Here is a 20,529-nt window from a genome sequence, read left to right on the forward strand (position 1 = left end):
CGCTGCAGTCCCTGCTTGTACTTGTTCCAGAGACACGATTCCAGCAAAGTCAGAGCAGACACGCTCTCAGATTTGTTGGAAATTGGCTTATTCTGAAAGGCCTGGATGTGGTCAAAGGAAATTTAGCAATAATGCTTTTCTGGCAAATATAGGGATCCCAGTCCAATGGAACATGTATCCAGGACACATTTGGTTTTGAGGGATAAGCTGAAAACTGATCAATTCCTTACTGTGGGATATGGACTTGTCATTGTCCCCTAAGCTAGAAAATGAAGGTTGTTGCCAGACCCAGTTAGTGGATTTCTGGTAAGTACCTTCCATGCTGGGTTTGGGCCCAAGGGTTCTCACCACTGATCAGCAGCTGCAGGAAAACCTGTGGGTTCACCATGAAGTTAGTGGAGACACTTGCTGAGAACAAGGAATCTTTTTTCTGCTGTGGAGATCGTCTTTGGGAACAAAGTTACCTGTTAGTGATTCATGCCTTAACTCTCACTTGCAGATGACAAAATGATTTAGGTTAGTCGAGAGTGGGGGAGACTGTGAAGAACTTCAGAGGGGCCTAGCAAAGCTGGGTGACTAGGCAGCATGATAGCAGATGGGATTCACTATTGGCAAATGCAAAGTAATGCACATTGGAAGGAGCATTTAATCTGTTGACTCCCATTGTTGAATTCTTCATACCTGCTGTAACCACTTAAGAAAATGACCCAGGCACCACTATGGACAGCTCAGTGAAAACCATTGCTCAATGTGCAGTCAAGAAAAGCAAAGAAAATAGTAGGATGCATAAGGAATGAGAGGGAAAATAATATGGAAAATATTGTAATGCCATTGTATAAATCAATGGGATGCCCTCCCCTGGAGAATTGTATTGAGCTCTGGTCATGCTACCTCAAAAGGCTATTGCAGAAATAGGAGGGGTTCAGTGATGGGTGAGGACCATGATTACAGATATGGAAGATGTCCCTAAAAAGAGATTTAAAAGATTGGATTGCTTAGCTTAGAGATGAGACTGATAAAATGGGACATAATAGATGTGCAAAATAGTGCATGGTCTAGAAGAGATAGGAGACTAGGTACTTCTGTTCACCGCCTCTCCAAATACATGAACAAGGGGTTGTTCAATTACATTGAAAGGCAGTTCATTTAAATGGATACAAGGAAATACTTCTTGCCTATTGGACAATTAGCTTTGGAATCCACCACCACAAGATACCTGTAGGACAAGGACATAGCTGGGTTTGTAAAAAATAAAATAAAACAGAGGTTTATATGGTTAATAGGAACATTCAGAATGCCAATCTCAAGACTGAAAAACATAGAGATGGCTTATACAGCCTCCTGCTTCAGGATATAAACCATCCATTAAGTGACGGGGATTAGGAAGGAATTTTCCCTATGGACATGTTAGCCCAGAACTGCCTACAGCACCTTCTCCTAAGTTTGAATTCACAGCAGTTTCTAGCTACACCAACAGCATGGAAGCTACATCTCCGATCCATATGCTGTCCACAAAACTCTAAATATTAATGACGTGGTTGCAATGTAAGTGGAAATAACTCCCTTTTAATTGTCAGCACTAACGACAGAGCTGTCCATTATTCCCATTTTAATTGGTGAGTGTTGGGTCACAAATTACTAAACAATGGAGTGTTCAGACTGGTAGGGAAAAGATGTTTGTAACCTTTTTCCTACTGTTTTCTTTTAGCTGTCTGCCCTCATGCCATCCTTCCGTCCTGCTACATCAGAATGATATAATCCCAGCCATGCCTCCATGGTCATCTTTTGACTGGTGGATTTCTTGTGCCTTACAGCACATCTGTAGTGTGCACCAATCATGACAGCCCCATGACAGGCACTGCTGCTGCTCCTGGCACAGCAGATTGTTACTGTAGTACAGCTCATGCAGTTAAAATTTCATCTTTTGAAGTTATTCTCTGGAAAGGGATTCTGGCTTATGAAGGCTGACACCATTCAGACCTATTCATGACACTAGTATGTATTGTTTTGTGTGTGGAGCTGGGTTACATACTGTACATACCAACATTTGCACGCATAAACCTAGTAGATTCTGTTTTACACACATTTGCGCAAGTGGGCAGACACATGGCCTGTTTGTCCTGCATGTGCCTCTCGATGCATTCATTCTATACATCTCAACAGGCATTCCTTCCGCACCCACTTTCACACCATCCTGTCTTCCCACCCACCCGCTCCTTATGCATGTACTCCCCAGACCCAACTTATTCCACCACCTACCCCCCTTCATTCCACACTCCCCCAAGCATTCATTCAGCATACACACACTGAACCCATTCCTATGCTACACATGCACCCATGGATTGGGGCAGGGCCATAGGTGCTGGAACTAGGGGGGCTGCTGCACCCCCTGGCTTGAAGTAGATTCAGGGATACAGGGTTTACAATTTGGTTCAGTGACTCAGCACCCCTCACTATACAAATTATTCCAGCACCCCTGGGCAGGGCACTGCTTTGATGGCCCCTCGAAAACTGGTATGAGGAGGCAGTCATGCATCTCCTGAGCCAGGAAGGGAGTGATGCCCAGTGCAGGCAAGTATAGCACTATTATTCATATGGCTCACAATAATCCCCTGTCTTGGAGCCCAGCTGGACATCCGCAAGCATGTGCTCCACATAAAGGCCTCTGAGCCCATTCCCAGCCACTAATGGTATCCAGTCCTTGGGGGATGGTGACAGGTACATACTGTGGAGTACAGGTCACATGGATAGCTGCAGAGCTGACAGGATGCAGCTGTTCCTCAATGGGCTCTGAGATCAAAGGGCTGAGCACTTCACCACGGTTCAGACCTCTGCTTCACCTTCAGGGAAGTGAAAGACAGAGGTCTGTCCATTAGCCTGTGTAGCAGCTCTGATTGGCTCTCCTCCCCTAAGGGGCAGGTGAATGGGAAATGACAGCCAAGCAGAGGGTATTTCCCCATTGATTTGTAGAATGATCTGAAAATGTGTAGTCTACAGGGAACACACAGAGGTGGCAATTCTGGGCATAGCTTAGGTGACAGATTGGGGTGGAAAAGCTTTGCCTGGTCTGTACTCCTGCCATTGCTAGTACTGGTGGAGTTGCACTGGTGCTAGACCCAGAGTAGAAGAACTGATGAATATTCTTGGTGCAAATGCAGCCTTTGAGGTCTCAGGCTTTTCTCTTTGCTACAGCCTGAAGTTCATCCCAGCTTAAGACCCAGTCCCAATTAAAAATCAGTGAGGACAAATATTAGACAACTCTTATCTAATAGGGGCTGTGCATTATAGGAAAGGCTGGCAGCACTACCTACTCTGAAGGTTGCTCAACACTTCCCATTATACAACCCTGTTTTCAGTTGCTTATAACTTTGCCAAACTTCTTGGAATTGTAAGCCAGAGTGGTCCAGCCATTTCTGAGAATGAGGCATGGGGAAAATACCTTGTTCTGTCCATGTTAAAATATTCGGTCAGCCTTTGTTTGAGAAGCTCTGTTGCTCCTGGGCTTTGGAGCAGCAACTTGAAATTTGACAGGGGGGTGGCCTTTGTGTCAGGAACATTCCTTTTGTCATTCTGGTGAACATCTGCTGAAATCTGGCCAATTTACAAGCCTTAGAAAAATTGCAGTTTGCACATGCTCAGTAGAGACTTCTCAGAGTTTAGCCCCTAAATTTCCTGATGATCACATGTGCGCTGGGTATGCTCTAGACTGGGCTGAGCAGGACTTTCCCTACAATTGCAGCTTTGGGCTGCTGCATGTGATGCCAGGTCTAGGCATGTGAACTGAGAATTGGGAGCTTCTGCTCTCAGTGACCACCAGCTGGGCCCAGGCAGCAAGGAGGAGGAAGCTGCTTGATTAATGCAGAAGGACAATAGCCGGATCTGCAGCAGGGAGTAGGGGAGGTAGATTGGCACAAGGAGCCTGAGAGGCGGAAACTGGGACTAGGGGCTAGCAGGGGGGAAGAGAGAAACTGGGACTGGAAGTTGGGGTGAGGAGAGGAACTGGGAGCTAGGAGGGAATTGGAGGGGCAGCCAGTAGGTGGGGAGGGAAACTGAGCTCAGATGAGGAGGATTGAGCTGAGAGGGGAGGAGGGAAAGGGACTGGCTGGGCAAGGAGACAGGGGACAAGGAATGGGGAACAGCTGGGCAAAGAGACTAGAGCATGGGAGTGGGGAGACATTGGGACTCAGTTTAGCTCCCATGTCCCAAACTCACCACCTACCTCTTTACTAATTGGCAAACACAACAGAGAGATCAAAAGTCATGTGGCTGTGGAGACTGAGCTACCTTTGTTACCCCTATAGATAGTTGCCTCTACTCCAGTCAGGGTTGAGGCCTGCTGGCAGAAAAGTGCGTGACGGGAGGAAGAGTGCTAAGAAAACAATCCCTAATTTTTGAAATACAATTTGGCAACCTAGCGTGATAGAGAAGACTTCATCCACCACAGCTTTTAATCTAACCAAGAGTCCTTGTGGCACATTAGAAACTAACACATTTATTTGGGCATAAGCTTTGGTGGGCTATAGCCCATTTCATCAGATGCATGGAGTGGAAAATACAGTAAGCAGGTATAAATATACAGCACATGAAAAGATGGGAGTTGCCTTACCAAGTGGGAGATCAGTGCTAATGAGGCCCATTCAATTAGGGTGGATGTGGCTCTTTCCCAGTAGTTGACAAGAAGATGTATCAACAGAGGGATCACCAACAACCAATCACACCCAGTTTTTGTTACACTGATGTAGCACATTATTTGCAAAGAAACGTGGTTCTGAAATAATTTCCATAAAGTGTCACACATGAAGCTGAAAAATGTTGGCAGCTACAGAATGGTGATGCCAGTAACTTCTTTGGCTCTGTGATTTGTTGTTAAATGGTAATTCTTGTGAAATGTTAGTTGTACAGAAAACCAGAGGTTTTGCAGGGGAGGGAGATGTACAAAAGTGTGTACTGTTCCTTTAAATCTGCAGGAGGCTAGAGAGCGTTGGATCAGGCTCTAGGCAGAAGCTTTAGTGTTTTCTTGTCCCAATCAAGTTCCTTGTCCAGTTAGGAAACACTGACTCTTTCTGGGCTTTATGTAGCATTATCACATGGCAGAGGAGCCTGCAGTGGAGACGCTGCAGTCTTGCAGCCTTCTGGATTGTCCCTTGTGAAGACATTCCAGGGAGTTCCCTCTCTGGCTCCGCTGCTCTGAAGTGGTCATTGTTATTCAGAAGAGAGAAGGAACCAGAACAATGCTGCCTGCCTCCCACCCCTTCAACACAAGTCTCCACTGAGAAGTATCTTCACTCCCCAGAGCTGAGCAGGTACAATAGTGGCAGAAACCTGACTTTTGGTTTTAGTCCCTTCAACACCACAGATAACTGCCTCCCTGCTGCTGTGATTAAGCTCAAGAAACTCAAAAGGTCCCATGGGAGAGTTTGTGGCCCCAGCTGGGTACCTGAACTGCTCTCAGCAGCTGTTAATGGAATCACTGCCAGATGGTTTCTTCTGCTCTTGCTCTCCTGGGTATGAAGAAAGTGATTGGGCTGCTGAGAACCAAACTACCTTGCAACTGTGTCAGATAGCCACCAAACCATCTAGTCCTAGCTCCAAAGGCTGTGCAGTCCTCATAGCCAGGAGACTGGAGTCAGCATCTCACTTATCCTGTGTTCAGTCACAGCTGACATAGTTTTGCTAGCATCCATTGTCCATTTACTTGTCCATCCTTAAGCAGAGGCGGGTGGTCAACTGGCTATAGAGGGATCTGAAACTATCCCTTAGTCCTGAAGTGCAGGCTTCTGCTAAGGGCAGGCAGACTACCCAAGATAGCAAACTTCCTCATTGCCTGCATCCAACACAACCTCTTCAGAGCAGAGGTGCTGCCTGTATTGAGGTCCTACACAGTACAGGATGTGCTGCCTCCTAATCACACACAACCTTGGCAATGCACATGTCCAGCCCTCTCCCCCATTCATCTGGATCACGATTTTAATATCTGTTCCTCCAAAGTGTTTGTGATTCTCTCTCAGCTTGGTATCGCTGCCCATCAGAGTCTACACTCCCTCCCCAAAGCTGTTAATGAAAATATTGACCAAGGCATGACGGAGAGTAGCTCCCTTCTGGATGGATCACGCTCAATACCTCCTCCCATGAAACAACGGTTAATTATTCTCTCAAGTCAGTGTTTAACAAGTTTTGTATTGCTCATTCCAGGGAATCCCCGTCTCTCTAGTTATCCTCAGAGAACATCAGATAAAAGTGTCAGATGCTTTCCTGAGGTCAGACTGCACCATGACTCCTGCATTTCCTGTATCCATTGGGCTTATTAGCCTGTTGAAGAAAAGAATTTGGCACATTTGCCCTATAGCACGGTTAAAGATGTTTTTTACCTAAGGAACGAGTGCTCTTAGGACTGCTGTGATCTGAAGGGCTTGTAGATCCTGTGTCTGTCTCTGTGTAAGAGTTTGTGCAGCTTCTGGGTGGGAATATTTAGAGATGAACAAAGAGCTTGATCTGTTAGTCACCAGCTGTAGTCAAGTGGAATTTATAATTTAATCTTTGTATTATAGTAACACCCCAGGCTCAACACTGGATCGAGGTACAATTGTGCTGGGCACTGTGCAAACACATGACAACTTGGTCCATGCCCCAAAGAGTTTACCATCTAAGCAGACCAATGACATATGGGATGAGAGAGACAGTTGAACTCTGATATCATTTGTACAGACATTGGCAATATTATTATTATTATAAATATATAAAGTGACAACTCTCCCCAGCTGGCCCTTGAGCCCTCATCAATGGGCTGAGCCCCCATGGCATCACAGCAGAGGAGGGATTCGATAGAGGGGAAGGGAGTAGCTTTGAGGATCAGATCAAGGAGGGTGGATGGTGCTGATCTTTTTAGAGCTGAAGTGACCGGGAGGATTAGTTACCTCCATCTCACTTCAGCATTTGGGAGCGTTAGACTAGATGACCCTTGTGGTCCCTTCTAACCCTGTGGTTCTATGAAGGCATGGTGGGAATGGGGATGAAGTTGGTGAGGGAGAGCAAGGAAAGGAATCAATTAAATAGGCTTTTGAGCACATTACTGTGGAGCCTCAGGGTTCCCGTTTGTGTGCAGAAGGCAGAGAAGAACCTCCACTTTCATTCTCCACTCCTCAGTGCTGCCTGGCCAGATGGAGAGCTCGGAAAATCACTGGGGCCAAGTGTGCTGTCACCTAGGCTAGTGTATGTTCAGCGAGCAGACACAGAGATGGCTCTAGACTCACACCGTGGTGTAACCGAGAGCAGAATCTGCCTGTCAGCTATGCAAAGAAAAGCTCACTCAAGCTTTTCATGCTTTGTCTCAGTTTTACTCTTGCTCATTCAGTCTTTCAGGCCAGTTTATATACTTCCCCCTTCCCCCACTTCTGTCTCCTTGGTGGCTGGCTTGACTGTGAGATACACTTACCAGCTGTGGAAGTGGGGGCCCCTTTGGCACATTAGGAATCCAGGGCTCCACTCTGGGGAAAACAATGGCCCATGGAGACAGAACATCACAGGATGGGAGAGGGGCAGGCACTGGAAAAGATGGGTGCTTCAGTTGTTAGGACACTAGCCTGGGACTTAGAAGACTGGGGTTCTGTTCCCTGCATTGCCAGAGGTTGCCTTTATAATGCTGGGTAAATCCCATAGCCTTACCTCTTTAAAAGTGATTGAGTGGGTGGGCCCCAGTTTGTGGGAGCCCAACATAAGATGCTTTTTAAGGTCCTGATTTTGAAAGGGGCAGTGTGCATTCAGCACTTTCTGAAAATCAGGCCACTTCTAGGTGCTTCTGGTTGAGCAAATGAAAAACAAGGCTTCCCACTACCATTTGGGAAGCTGTAGGGCAGGGGTTCTCAAACTGGGGTCAGGACCCCTCAGAAGGTCGTGAGGTTCTTCCATAGGGGGTCGTGAGCTGTCAGCCTCCACCTCAAACCCTGCTTTGCCTCCAGCATTTATAATGGTGTTAAATATATAAAAAAATGTTTTTAATGTATAAGAGGGTCGCACTCAGAGGCTTGCTGTGTGAAAGGGGTCATGAGTACAAAAGTCTGAGAACCCCTGCTGTAGGCCTTCCTCTTTCAGGGTAGGTCTACACTGCAAAAAAACCTTGTGGCAGTGAGTTTCAGAGCCCGGGTCAACTGACTCAGGCTCGTAGGGATCACGTGATAGGGCTAAAAACAGCATGGAGACGTTCCCACTCAGGCTACAGCCTGGGCTCTGAAACCCAGCTGGTGGGGGAGGTGGTCACACAGCCTGAGCTCCAGCCCGAACAAGAGCATCCACACTGCTGATTGTAGCCCCGTGAGTCCAAGTCGGTTGAGCTGGGTTTTGAGACGTGCTGCCATGGATTTTTTTGCAGTGTAGACATTCAGTGCCTCCACTCCCTGTCTGTAAGCTGCACTGGCACTTCTCTACCACACCAGGGTGTTGGGAGGGTGAATATGTTAAAGACCGTAAGGTGCTCAGATGCTCTGATGGTGGGGGCCATACAAATTAGCGAGGTCTTGTCTACACAAGGAAATTGACTGGCACAGCCATAAGGAATAATTATTCAGCTATAGCCATGCCAGTCAATATCCCTGTGTAGACAAACCCATAAAGAGCCCCACACATTTGTTTTCATTCGCTGGTACCTGTCCATGAGAGGATGCATGTTGTGTCTATGAATGACCAAAGCCGGGAGTAACCACCTTGAGTTTTGCAGCCTTCCTTGCCAGCCACCAGCATGTGCTCTCTGCTCCCATTGGTTTGCTTTGCCGCTGGAAATAAAAATTCATCTGCAAACCCAAAGCTCACAACATCGCTGCATTACTGACTCGTTTCCACCCAGGCGCTCATGTTGGAACCCCACAGCTGTGACCTGCCTTGCTAGGGGGATTCTCAGCATGTCCCTAACTAAAGAAAGCAAAGGGAACTCAGTGCTCATAAGTGTGGCCAGCTGCTGTTCTAGCATCCCCAGGGCTCTGCCTGCTATCAGCACCTGCTATTCCAGTCCTGACCCCCAATCAGCTCTGCCCATGCCCCTTAGGCTGGAGTTGCAGGATCCCCACTGTCCATAGGTAGCCCTCCCATCCCAGCTTCCCCATTAATCTCAATGCTTCCCTGCTGCCTCTTCTATTCTAACCCTGGCCTTCCTGCTTTCTTCCCACTTGCTCTGTTACCCATTCAGGTAGCTTGACATTGCCCTGGGCTGACTGAGGGAGGAGAGAATGGTGGGGAGAGATTTGGACAGACTGAGGAGTGGAGAAGAGTTTGGCAAGGGTGGGGAAGTGGACACTAAGGGGGAGGAGGAAAAGAAGGGGAGGGGAGCGAGGGCAAATCAGAAAAGACAAATGGGCCCAGCTCATCCCAATGTTTTGTCCCTCTGGGTCTGAAGGCATAAAAGGATCATAAAACTAGGTGATCCACCCTCTTGGTAATTCCTTTGGCTAAGGAGCCACCCCCTCAGGAGTCCCTACTGCAAGAGGTATTTTGAGGGCATTCCTGGGGGGCATTGCTGCACACCAGCTATTCCCAGCTGTCACAATAGCCCCTTGGGGCCCCTCAGGCTATGCCAAATGGCACCAGGGACTGAAGTATCCCCTGGCCAGCCTGATGTAGAGGAGATACAAAGGTGACACAAATACCCTGAGCCCTGCCGCAGCTCAGGGCTGGTGAAGGGATGGATGGGGGCCAATGATGAATTTATGCTTTAATGGTGTTTTTAGTGCAAAACAACAAAACCAAGATACAATCAACCATCACAATGCAAAAAGCTCCAATCTTAGGCTGGTAAAATGGCCCACTTGTGAGTAAACAAGGAGTGCAGGGACTGTGTCCTTTCAGGGCATGTAACCCTACATGGGATGCTGGTCAGGTATCCTTCATTGGCTCTGGCCCCTTCTACTACACGAGTGGTTATAGCAGGGGGGTTGGGCGTCAGGACTCCTGTGTTCTATTCCTAGCTCTGGCAGGAAGTATGGTTTAATGGTTAGGGCAGGGGAGACTGGGCATCAGGACTCCTGGGATCTAATCACAGCTCTACAAGGGACTGAAGTCTAGTGGTTGATTGGGGTGGGGACCGGGAGTCAGGACTCCTGGGTTTTATTCCTGGCTCTGCTGTTGACTTTCTGTGAAACCACGGCAACATCCCGTCTATGTGCCTCAGTCTCCCTGCATACGTAACTGGGATAATAATATGTTCCTCCCAGGCTAGTAGTGGGGAGTAGAAGCTAATTAACTAATGTTTTAAAGTGCTTGGAGAACTTTGGCTAACAGAAACTATTAAGATTGTCAAAGGCAGTCCCCACCCTGCTCCCAATGTTCCTCCTACTGGGGGGTTTGGCACTTTCAGAGGCCTGTGTACCAAAGATGCAGAACCATCTACACAAAAAGATCTCCTGTGCATGCACTTGCCAATGGCCCTGGTCTCCTCTCCAGGACCTCTGCAAACCACGTCACTTCTGGGGACCTCAGCTGTTTGGTGGGTGGATGGCTGGGAAGGTGGGAGGTCTGCAACTCAGTCTGTCTGGGAACTTCCCAAGCTGGGCTTGGCAGATGGGGTGGGGAGCCCAGGGTACCTGGCACGTGATCAAACTCCCTGCTTGCTACATTTACAAATGAGCAGCTTTGGCATTTTCTGTGTCTCTGTGCGCCGCCTCCTCCTCTCCGAGGGGCTGTATTTTGCAGCTTGGGCTAGGATTTTTTTTCTCTGGTTGTTTGTCTCTTTTGAAACTTTGTCGCTGTATCTCAAACCGCCTGAAGGTATCGGGGGTTTTTCAAGCTATTTTGAAGCTCGTTTTTCCCAGATGTGTGTGTTTTTTTTTCTCAATGTAACTTTTTTTCTTCTTCGTAAAGTTTCCGCCCATGTGACTTTCAGCTTACGTCCCTCGCAGCTTCCGAGAAACCACAGGAGCCTAAGACCTAGACATCACTGCAAGGTGCAGTGACAGAGAGGAGAGAAGTGCAGGGAGGAACTGGGGCAGAGTGGCAGAGAAAGTGACACAGGGAGAGCAACGTGACAAAGAGAGGGACAAGGAAAGAGGCAAAGAAAGTAACCAAGGGAAAGAGGGAAAGACGGCAGGGGAAGGGAGGGGTGAGTAAAAGCCAAAGGAAACCAAGATCACCAAGGACACAGAGGAAGCAGAAGAGGCCCTGGGAAGAGGGACGCGAGCCATGCCCCATAGCTCTGACAGCAGCGACTCCAGCAGCTTCAGCCAGTCACCCCCACCTAGCAAACAGGTAACACGTTGAAATTTTTGCACCAATGCTCCCATCCTGGGGTGTTTTCACAGCACAGAATGGCAGGGCTTTCTAGGAACCAGCCTGGGGAGGGACATACTAACTTAGTCCACCGTGCACTTACTCCACTTTGAAAGTGGAGTACAGAATTTGCAGCGAACAGGGAGTTACTGCACTTTAAAGATTTGCATTGTGTTCATGCAGGCTTTTTCAATGCATTCTGGCTTGAGTTAGTGCAAACTAAACCCCTCATGTAAACCAGGCCACAGAGAGCTAAGCAGGAAGCCCTCATGCAGGAACAAGCTTAAAACCAAAGGACGCTGTGAGGAGTGTTTTTGCAGAGGAACCACATTAGCACAGGCCACATGAGGGGCGGCACCTTAAACGCCTGGTTCTGACTTGCAGGGGCCACCCCACAAACTCCCAGGCATCCAGCAGGCTGGGAGCTTGGTAAAGTGAAAATACCAGTGGCTCTGAAGAGATCCTGTTGTGGGCTCTGAGCCCTCCCCCAGCATGTGGTCAGGATCTCATTCTGAATCCAAATCCTTCCCATGCCATCAGATATCACTCAGGGCATGAGCAAGGCTCCAATATCCTTGTCTATCCTGGGCTGCTCTCTGCACATTTTCTATTTAAGTCCCATAAGTTTCCCTGTCTAAGTGCTGTTGTATAGAGGGATTCTTTGAGTGGGCCCCTTTTGTGTGTTCCTCCAGCTGTCCGGTGGCATGCCTGCCACAGGGTTATTCTTAAGATGTGTCCCAGATGATTCCATCTTCTTTTCTGGGTACTTTATTCTTTGCTAGCTGTTAACCACATGGTGCTGCGCAGGACACCAGATATGAGGGACTTTACCCCCGAGGAGCTTACGAACAAACACAGGGCCGGCTTTAGGCCAATACCCCTGATTCCCCGGAATCGGGCCCTGCTCCTAAAAGGGCCCCACACATAAGAGGGCCCCGCTCCAGGGGTCTTCAGTGGCATTTCGGCAGTGAGGGTCTGCTCTGGGGGTCTTCAGCGGCATTTCAGCAGTGGGGGGGGTCCTTTGGTGCTGTGGAAAACCTGGACCAGTCCCCCCGCTGCCGACGTGCCGCCGAAGCCCCGGACTGCCGCTGGGTATTCGAATCAGGCCCCACGGGTCATAAAGCCGGCCCTGGACAAACACTGAGCAGATGGTGTTGGCTGGGCAAACAGGGTTTGGGAGAGCACTCTGTCTAGAAGGGAATGAGGCTTAACAGCAGTCAAGGGGGAAGTAGACAAGTGGGGTTCCCAGACTGGGATCTTCACTGTGCAGGGTTGGAGGCAATAAGGTAAGAGGCTAGGCTGGATATGTTGGCTGGGGTGGGTTGAGGAAGGAAATTGAAGGTAAGGATATGAGGTTTAAATCTGAGGAAATGGAGAGATCACAAAGTTGGGGGAGGAAGAAAAGGGAGAGACTGATGGTTCAGGAAGATAACTCTAGAGGCTGCATTTTGCAAGCGGAGGAGGGAGGTGGTGTACGTGTCAGAGAGTACAGAAAGGCAGCAGTTACAGTGGAAGACAGAAAATGATAGGATCTGATGAAGATTTTAGCTGCCAGAGAGAGTGGGAGGATCAGTTATCAGCGGAGAACCTTCCATAATAATAATAATTAATAAAAATAAGAAATAATAACAATTAATGCCGGAAAGGCTGCTGAATGATGCTGAGGAGTGAGATCTTCAAGCAAAGAGACCTCACATCCCAGAGCTAGGAGGGCATACCCCCTCTCTGCATAACGCCAGTGAAAATGTGACCTGGAATATTGCTGCCAGTTCTGGATACCACATTAGCAGCAAGACATTGAAATGCAGGGAGTTCAGAGAAGAGCAAACAAAGCGATCAGGGGTCTGTAGTGACTGAGTAAAGGGGAAAGATAAAAAAAGCTGAGCCTGTAGCTGAGCTAAGCAGGGACATAACTCTGCAAATGTATGAAACAGATAAACCCCAGAGTAGAAGGGCAATTATTTAGGGTGATATATGGGAACTAGGAGTAATAGAATTGTCGGAGAGTGAAATGAAGAAAGGCAAAAAGCAAGCTGAATGCCAGGATTGACTCCTTGGCAGTGAGATAAGTCAGGCAGTGGAATCATCTCCCAGGGGAAGTAGGGAGCCCCATTGGCATGGGACACTGGAAACTCTACTGCACAAAGAATAAAAAAGTGCTGTATAGGGGACAGTCCTGCCATGGCTTTTGGGGAAGTTGGACTGGGTGATCCAATAGGTTTATTTTTTTCATCTCTGACTCCTGTGGTTCTGCGGGTTACAACCCAAGCCTGTACCATGAAGACAGAGTTCACTTCCCAGTTCTACCAGCATGTCCAACTTCTAGAATTACATCTCAGAGGGGTGGCTGTTAAGTGCCTCATACATCCTTGTAGTAGGAGAGCACCTCTACCCTGGTTTTGCACTGATGCTGTGCGTCAGACAGGGATACATGGCCTATGTGGCCAGAAGAGTGAATGCGGTGATTTTTGCTGAGAGGAGTGTTCGCTTGAGGCTATTCTGCCCCTGTACCCCTGACCTCATGCCTCTCTATGGTAGTGGAGGTGATGTCTCTGTCATTCCCAGGCCCTGTATTTTTCAGGATTCTTCTGATGACATGAGGAAAGTTCAGAGGAGGGAGAAGAATCGCATCGCAGCTCAGAAGAGCAGACAGAGGCAGACCCAGAAGGCAGACACCCTGCACTTGGTAAAAGCTTCCATTCTCTCTCCATCTGGATCACTGGGACCTTGCACACATAAGAGGACATGTTCTAGCATAGATGAACACACAACACAGCCATTCAGTTCAGGCAGGGGCAGGAAGAGCATGGGCCAGCATAGCATGTGACGGCAGCTCTAGCAGCAGCTGGATGGTGAAGGTGAAGGACGCTCCTTCCAGGGGCAGCCAGATGTTCCCTTCAAAATGGAACAGGTGTACTCTGTTGAAAGTCACCTCTGCTGAAGCCTCTCCTCTTGGCTCCTCCTCATATTCTCTGGACCTTTTGTTTCTGCTCTTTCCGTCCTTTTGGAGATGAGGTGGCTGAAGCTGAGTGCAGGGTCCTGGGTTGGGTGGGAGGAATGAGGAATGTACCTCTCTTTGTTAGAGGTATATTCTTTCCCATATTATTCTCCATTCCATAATAATATGTTGGGTCTGATCCTGATCCGTGCATGCCAATGGAAATTTTGCCACTTGCTGCAATGGGAGTGGGGTGAGGCCCCTTTATTTGCAGTTTTGATTGCTGTTGTGCACACAGCAAATGCCTTCTCTGGCTGGTGACATCCACCTGTATTTCAGACCCACCAGTGTGCACCTTCCCCTTGCACTTGTCCACAACGAATTTTCTCTGCCCAGTTACCTAGTGTTATGGGGTCCACCAGGAATTCCTCCCTACTCTTGATCAACCTTATTAATTCTGTGTCATCAGCAAATGTTACCACCCTTCCAGCTCATTGATAAATACAGCGAATAACCATGCCGCTAGGACTAATTTCTGAGGGACCCCACTCTCAACCTCTCTCGGAGCTGTAAATTGCCCACATAGCCCTACTTTTTGCACCCAGTTTTTAATCTGCGGCAAGACTTTACTTCTTGCCCTGAAATTATCATTACCTTTTTAGTCTCTTCTGATTGTCTCAAAAATCCTTTAAAAGCCTAAATACACAAGGCCTGACACTCCCTCACCTCGCACTTCTTGTCACCTCTCATATCCATGCAAAGAACCTGTAAAACACTGCCGTTCTGACTTGGTAGCATTTCATGTTTGCTTTGCATAGGTTTAAAAGATGATACAATGTGCAAAGCCATGGAGAATCAAGCCCTAGAGCTGGAAAAACCCCACTAGGTCACCGCCAGTTCACTGCCTGCCAGCTATGCAGGATAATCCCCGTTGTATGCTTACTAGTGTTTTGTCCTGTTTAATTTTAAATGTCCCCGATGGTGAGGCTCCTACCCCTTCCCTTGGGAGAGAGCTCCACAGCTGAATACTTTGCACTGTCCTGATATCCGGCATACATCTTGCCTCTCTTAGTTTCACCCTGTTCCTTTGCCATATTGCCACACTGGGACTGTGCAATGGGGTTGGGAGGGAATGAGGTGTTAGGCTGTCGACTCCCACTTACTGCCCAAAGCCACTTTTCTCAGTGTAAAGAATTTGGCATCTACTTTTCCAGGGACCCTGAGTATTTGGCTGCAGGTAGCAGGCATGGGAGTGGTGTCAGAACAGGAGGGTGTGACTCCTGAGTTTGTGTAATTAAATCTTAGGCTTCCCTTTAAACAGGGAGTCATCAGGCTTCTGCTTGAGATGCTGTTCCTTGACTTTAGAAGCCTCCACAATCCCATCTATCCCCACTATGGGGAGGATTATTGAGAAAGTGGTTTTGGAACAGCTTCTGCCACAACCTGACTGCACAGGTGTCCTCAATGCTTCTTTAGTAGTGGGTTCATTACAGGGAAGGTGTTCCTCACTATCCATGGCCAACGATCCTTTTAGAGGTGGACACTGGTCCATGCTGATTTCGTTTGCTCTGTCAGTGTGGTGTGATACCACAATCAGGGGGTTAGTCACTAATCTGCTGCAGCTCACAGCAGTAGATTGGAAAGCCTTTCAGTGGGTTTGTTATTTTCTCTCCCAGCGGCTCCAGAGGGCAGGAATGAGTACTGACTTTTCCTCTCCTCGGATCCTCCCCTGCTGTGTCCCAAGGCATTCCCCTTGCTGGAGGAGACAGTGAGGCATGTGGCTTGCAGTTTTACCATGGTGCAGATGACACTCACACTACAAGCTCTTTGTTTTCCTAGTACCTGGCAAAGGTGGGGACGTGGATGGGAGCAAAGTAGCATAAGATCAACCTGGATAAGACAGAACTGATGCTAATGGGTAGGGGAGAGAGCTGGAGGAATGGGACAGAGACAGGGTTGCACCTTTTTGCTGGAGATGCCTGTCAAACCTTGGCCAATATACTTTCCAGTCTCTGGATTATAATGGATCCCCAAATGCTTTTTATCTGATAGGCATAGTGGCTGTGAAAGTGCCTCTTGGAAGCAGGACTTTCCAGTGTCAATGGTCAGTTCAGGCCACTGTAATCACTTTAAAAGGATCCAGAAGTTTTAACTAGTGCAGAACAGAGTGGCTTGTTGCTCAAGTGGAGTGAGTCATTAAGAGCCTATAACTCCCAAACTCCCCACACTGCCTTCTTGTCAGCTGATGAGTGTGGAGTAGGTTAAGATCTGTGAAGCATTAGCCTGTGTGGGACCCAGTGATCTGAGAGATCCCTCTCCCTTCTGCAAGGTCCTGCTGTGGCAGTTAATATCTAACGGTGGGTTTATTTTAACTAGTGCAAGGTGCCCCAATACTGAGGCAATAGGGACCTTTATAAATCAGGTTCCTGCCACTAGCAATCCCAGTGGGGTGATCAGAGATGTGGCATGCTGCTTTGTTTTGGATGAGTGGCTAGCTGGGTAGCTATTTAGCCCTTGGGGGCCATAGAGCATGGTAAACAGTCATTCAAGATCTCATAGCACTGTCCATAGAGTCTCAGTGCCCCAGTAGCCTGGCTAAATTTCAACCTAGGTTCCAGCATTCTGTCTCTCCAAATCCCCACTGTGGTTTCAGCTGGACATAGGATTCTTCAGGTCCTGTCTCAAACGGTTGAGTAGCATTGCGGAGTGCTGTTCAGTGGCTGAGGTGTTCCATGCTAGTGAGGGCTGCATTTCAGGAGAGGTGCATACAGTCTGTCATGTGTTTTGAGTACCATTAGGCAGGACTGTACATCATCATCACTATTATTATTCATTTTTTTCTTCTGAGGCCTCAGTTTCCCTCCTTCTTTCTGTCACATCAATGTACCTCCCCCTCCTTGCCATACGTCTGGTTTCCCCAGGCGCCAGCAGGAAGCAGTGAGTCTTGTCTTACCATGGCAATGACAGGTTTCCTGTGACAGGTGGTTTTCTGGTTATTTCTGATAATAACGGCGGTTATTTATCATCCCCTCCCCCCAGGCCAATCTGCCTCAGGTCGGGATGTGGCCTGGGAGGTGTGTGCGTGAGAGGGAGCTGTGAGTGCCTGGGCGGGGAACGTGCTGGTGCTGCTGTCACTTCTCGTAAGCAGCTGCTGGGGAGAGAGTGTGGCTGAGGGCTGAGAATGTCACTGGCTCCGTGGCAGGACCCCTGGCTGGCTAGGGGGTGGGGTGGGAGTTGCCCAGACACAGTGCCGCTTTGAATTTACAGGAAATATGTCACTGTGGAAACTCTCCGGGGTAGTGAGATGAAGGGCTCTGACCTCTTTCCCCCCACCCAGATACCCCCAGCCCCTTCCCTAAGGCATAGGGTGACCAGATAGCAAGTGTGAAAAATCAGGACAGGGGGTGGGGGGTAATAGGAGCCCATATAAAAAAAAAAGCCCCAAATATTGGGACTGTCCCTATAAAATCGGGACATCTGGTCACCCTACTGAGATAGCTCCAACTGCTCCCAGCAGCACTGAGATACTGCAGTGACAGCCAGACACTTGAAAGATGCTGATAGACAGACAGACAGATAGATCAGAAAAGCCATCCCCTTGTCTTCTTTCAAGCCCCTCCTCAAACTTGTCTCTTTTGTAGAGCACACAGTAAACTGCAACCTGTGAATTGTTAGGCAGGGGGCGAATTGTGATCACTGCTCCTGACTGGCTGAGAAGTGTGTACATCCTACTCTGTTCCCCCATCCGCCCCCCTGCTTATTTGTCTTATCCACTGTTATGTTGGTTTCCTGGACTGTAAATTCTTTGGGGCAAGGGACTGTCATTTTCCTATATGTGTGTCCAGTGCCCGGCATAATGGGGTCCTCAACTGGTTGCTTTTGGCACCAAGCAATATCAGTGTATAATAATAACATAGATGGGAGCCAGCTCCCCCTGCAGTTTGAGCATTAACCCAGCTGCCCTCCGGCTGCTGCTCTGCCAAGATATCATCTCTTACCTCCCACTCCCTATGGACATACTGCTCTGCCAGTTTTCCTCCCAGAATTCCCCCCACGCCTGTGATGGCTCTGCAGGCAGAACACTAATCTAGCCCCTGCTGCTTTTGTGCCCTCAGGAGAGCGAGGACCTGGAGAGGCAGAACGCTGCCCTGCGCAGGGAGATCAAGCAGCTGACAGAAGAAATGAAGCATTTCACCTCAATGCTGAGCTCCCATGAGCCCCTCTGCTCCATCCTGACCACGGTGCCCCAACCACCCCCGGAGGTGCTGTATGCCACACATTCCTTCCATCAGCCCCACATCAGCTCCCCACGCTTCCAGCACTGAGCCCGGCCACAAGGACACGCAGCCTGCAGGCTCCACAAATGGAAATCAGAGACCCCACGGGGCTCACTCTTTGGTTCACAGGAGGGACATGGACTGTTACAGCTATTCCTTCCCATCCTTCAAGCGTCTACTGGGCCAGGCCCAGGGTCACATGTCTAGGAGTTGGCCCCGGTGCAGATATGGCAGAACACCAGGAGGCATCTTCAGGGAGGTTAAATCTCAGATCAACAGAGAAGGGAAACGTTTGCAAATTGGCACCAATCCCTGTTCTGTTGTTTGCACTGGGACCCTCGCATGGGTCTATGTGACACAGGAACCCTGTCTCCATGAGAGCAGTCAGCTGGAGACTTCACCAGTGAGTGCTCCCAGGAGAGGAGTGCTGGGAATGAGGGGCCATGGGGTAGCGGGGGAGACTGGTTTATTTTTAAAAAAATAAAGAGTAAAATGTTTAACACTTTCTTTAAAAACCTGGCCTGGCCTCCCCTGAGATTCCACAGTACACACTGAGCGTGGCAGAAAACGGGGAAGACAACACTAAAATTCTGGGGAACAGCCCCATATGAAGCAGCGGGGACCTGGGACTGGAGAAGCTATGCTAATGTCTAATCCAGACAACAGCTGCCTGTTGTCAATGTGTAACAGAGGGGCTGGCATGTCTCTGCCCTCTCTCTGAACCAGGAAGGATGAGGAAGGGCCATTTATGTATTTGTTGTATCTTTTGGCCTTTCCTGTGGGAGATCTATTCCTCAGCGCTGCAGGGATGAGACTGGCTGCTAACACTGGTACCTGTACATACACAGTTACAACTCACTTCTCTGCTGGCTCCCCCAGCTCTCAGCTGCCTGCAGACCAAATTCTTTCACTAAAGATCCTTGCTGGCTCTGTCATGACAGAAACACAAAGGTACAGATAACAATATGGACTGTATCTGCAGCAGACACACACACCAGTCAGGGAGCTGGCCACCCATGTGCCCCAGACCTATGCACAGTTCTGTGTGCAGCCTGCCTCTGCAAACCATTGCTACCGTAAATTAGTGTTTGGCCATTCTCAAAATTACTGCCTACTTTAAGGAATAACAGCAGCAGTGTTCTCCCAGCAGGGGGCACTCTCTGCAGCTTTGCTAGAGGGGTAAGAAATAGTCATTGTACTGAAGCTCTGGAATTAACTGATCTGAGCTATGGGTGCCCTCCTCGCTCACAGAAGGTTGTTTCCAATCTCTCTGGTGTACCAGAGAACAAACCCAAAAGTGACAGGCAGAAGAGCAGGAAACTCCCTGAAGTCCACTAGTAATCTTACTGTACACCTGGGAAGCACCAGTGATGGGCGCTATCCTTCTCTTCCCCTGTGTGAAGTTGCCGCAGGAGGGGCCTAGGAAACACTGTGAGGTTTCTCACTAACCCTCCTTCAGAGGACATGACCTCCCAACTTTGCTGTTCCTGCTGGGAAGGGAAGCCCTGCTCCCCTGGTTGCATGGGTGTCTATGTGGAAGTTTGGGCTCCTCTGCCAAGGGGAGAGGCATGCACAGGGGTAAGATGATGGTGATTCTAGCAGAACCATTTTAGAATCTGGAGAGATGTAGGCCATGGAGGGCAGCCTCCTGCTCCCAGCTCCCCTCTCATCTCTGCAGAGGCAAGGTGCCAGGGCTTCCACAGGCAAGCATGGCTGTCCCAGTGCACATCCCAGGCAGGGAGTAGAGGAATCTGGATTTTTTTTGTATGCAGTATGCCAAAGCAGAAGACACTGAAAGGCAGTTGTAAATATCCCAGCCATATAAAATCTAGCAGGCTTTGACTGGGGCCCTCTCAGGGAATCTTACAAATCCCTGGATCTCACACAGGTAGGAATTTCATCATATCCAGTCACACAGCAACCAGAACTGCTCACCCTCCAATAAATACCCTGCTTTGAGATCCCCATTTTATAGGTTCTTTCCCAGAATGTACTCATCTAGTAGCTGGCCCTTTAAATCTGGGAAAGACAACTAGCTGCAGCCCCAAAGGGATCATTCAGTGTGAG

At 48.7% G+C, this 20,529-nt stretch overlaps 1 protein-coding gene across 2 annotated transcripts; it reads left to right on the forward strand.

Moving 5' to 3' along the window:
* Positions 1-10,687: 10,687 nt before the first annotated feature.
* Positions 10,688-18,955, forward strand: BATF (basic leucine zipper ATF-like transcription factor). 2 transcript variants are annotated; one of them, XM_050955783.1, is made up of 4 exons: positions 10,688-10,749; positions 10,843-11,226; positions 13,829-13,933; positions 18,301-18,955. In XM_050955783.1, the coding sequence occupies exons 2-4, from the start codon at positions 11,161-11,163 to the stop codon at positions 18,508-18,510; spliced, it is 381 nt and encodes a 126-aa protein (XP_050811740.1). In that variant the 5' UTR covers positions 10,688-10,749; positions 10,843-11,160; the 3' UTR covers positions 18,511-18,955. The 2 variants fall into 2 exon arrangements, with proteins under 2 accessions (XP_050811740.1, XP_050811739.1); XM_050955782.1 differs by having other exon boundaries at positions 10,712-11,226.
* The last annotated feature ends 1,574 nt before the right edge of the window (positions 18,956-20,529 follow it).

The sequence above is a fragment of the Gopherus flavomarginatus genome, chromosome 5 (genome assembly GCF_025201925.1).
Source record: "Gopherus flavomarginatus isolate rGopFla2 chromosome 5, rGopFla2.mat.asm, whole genome shotgun sequence".
In the NCBI taxonomy this organism is placed as follows: Eukaryota; Metazoa; Chordata; order Testudines; family Testudinidae; genus Gopherus; species Gopherus flavomarginatus.

Bases quoted from the DNA above. Each gene is read 5' to 3' on its own strand.
- BATF (XM_050955783.1), top strand. From the start codon at position 11,161: ATGCCCCATAGCTCTGACAGCAGCGACTCCAGCAGCTTCAGCCAGTCA. The intron at 11,227-13,828 runs GTAACACGTTGA...TGTATTTTTCAG, and splicing joins CACCCCCACCTAGCAAACAG to GATTCTTCTGATGACATGAG. The intron at 13,934-18,300 runs GTAAAAGCTTCC...TTGTGCCCTCAG, and splicing joins AGGCAGACACCCTGCACTTG to GAGAGCGAGGACCTGGAGAG.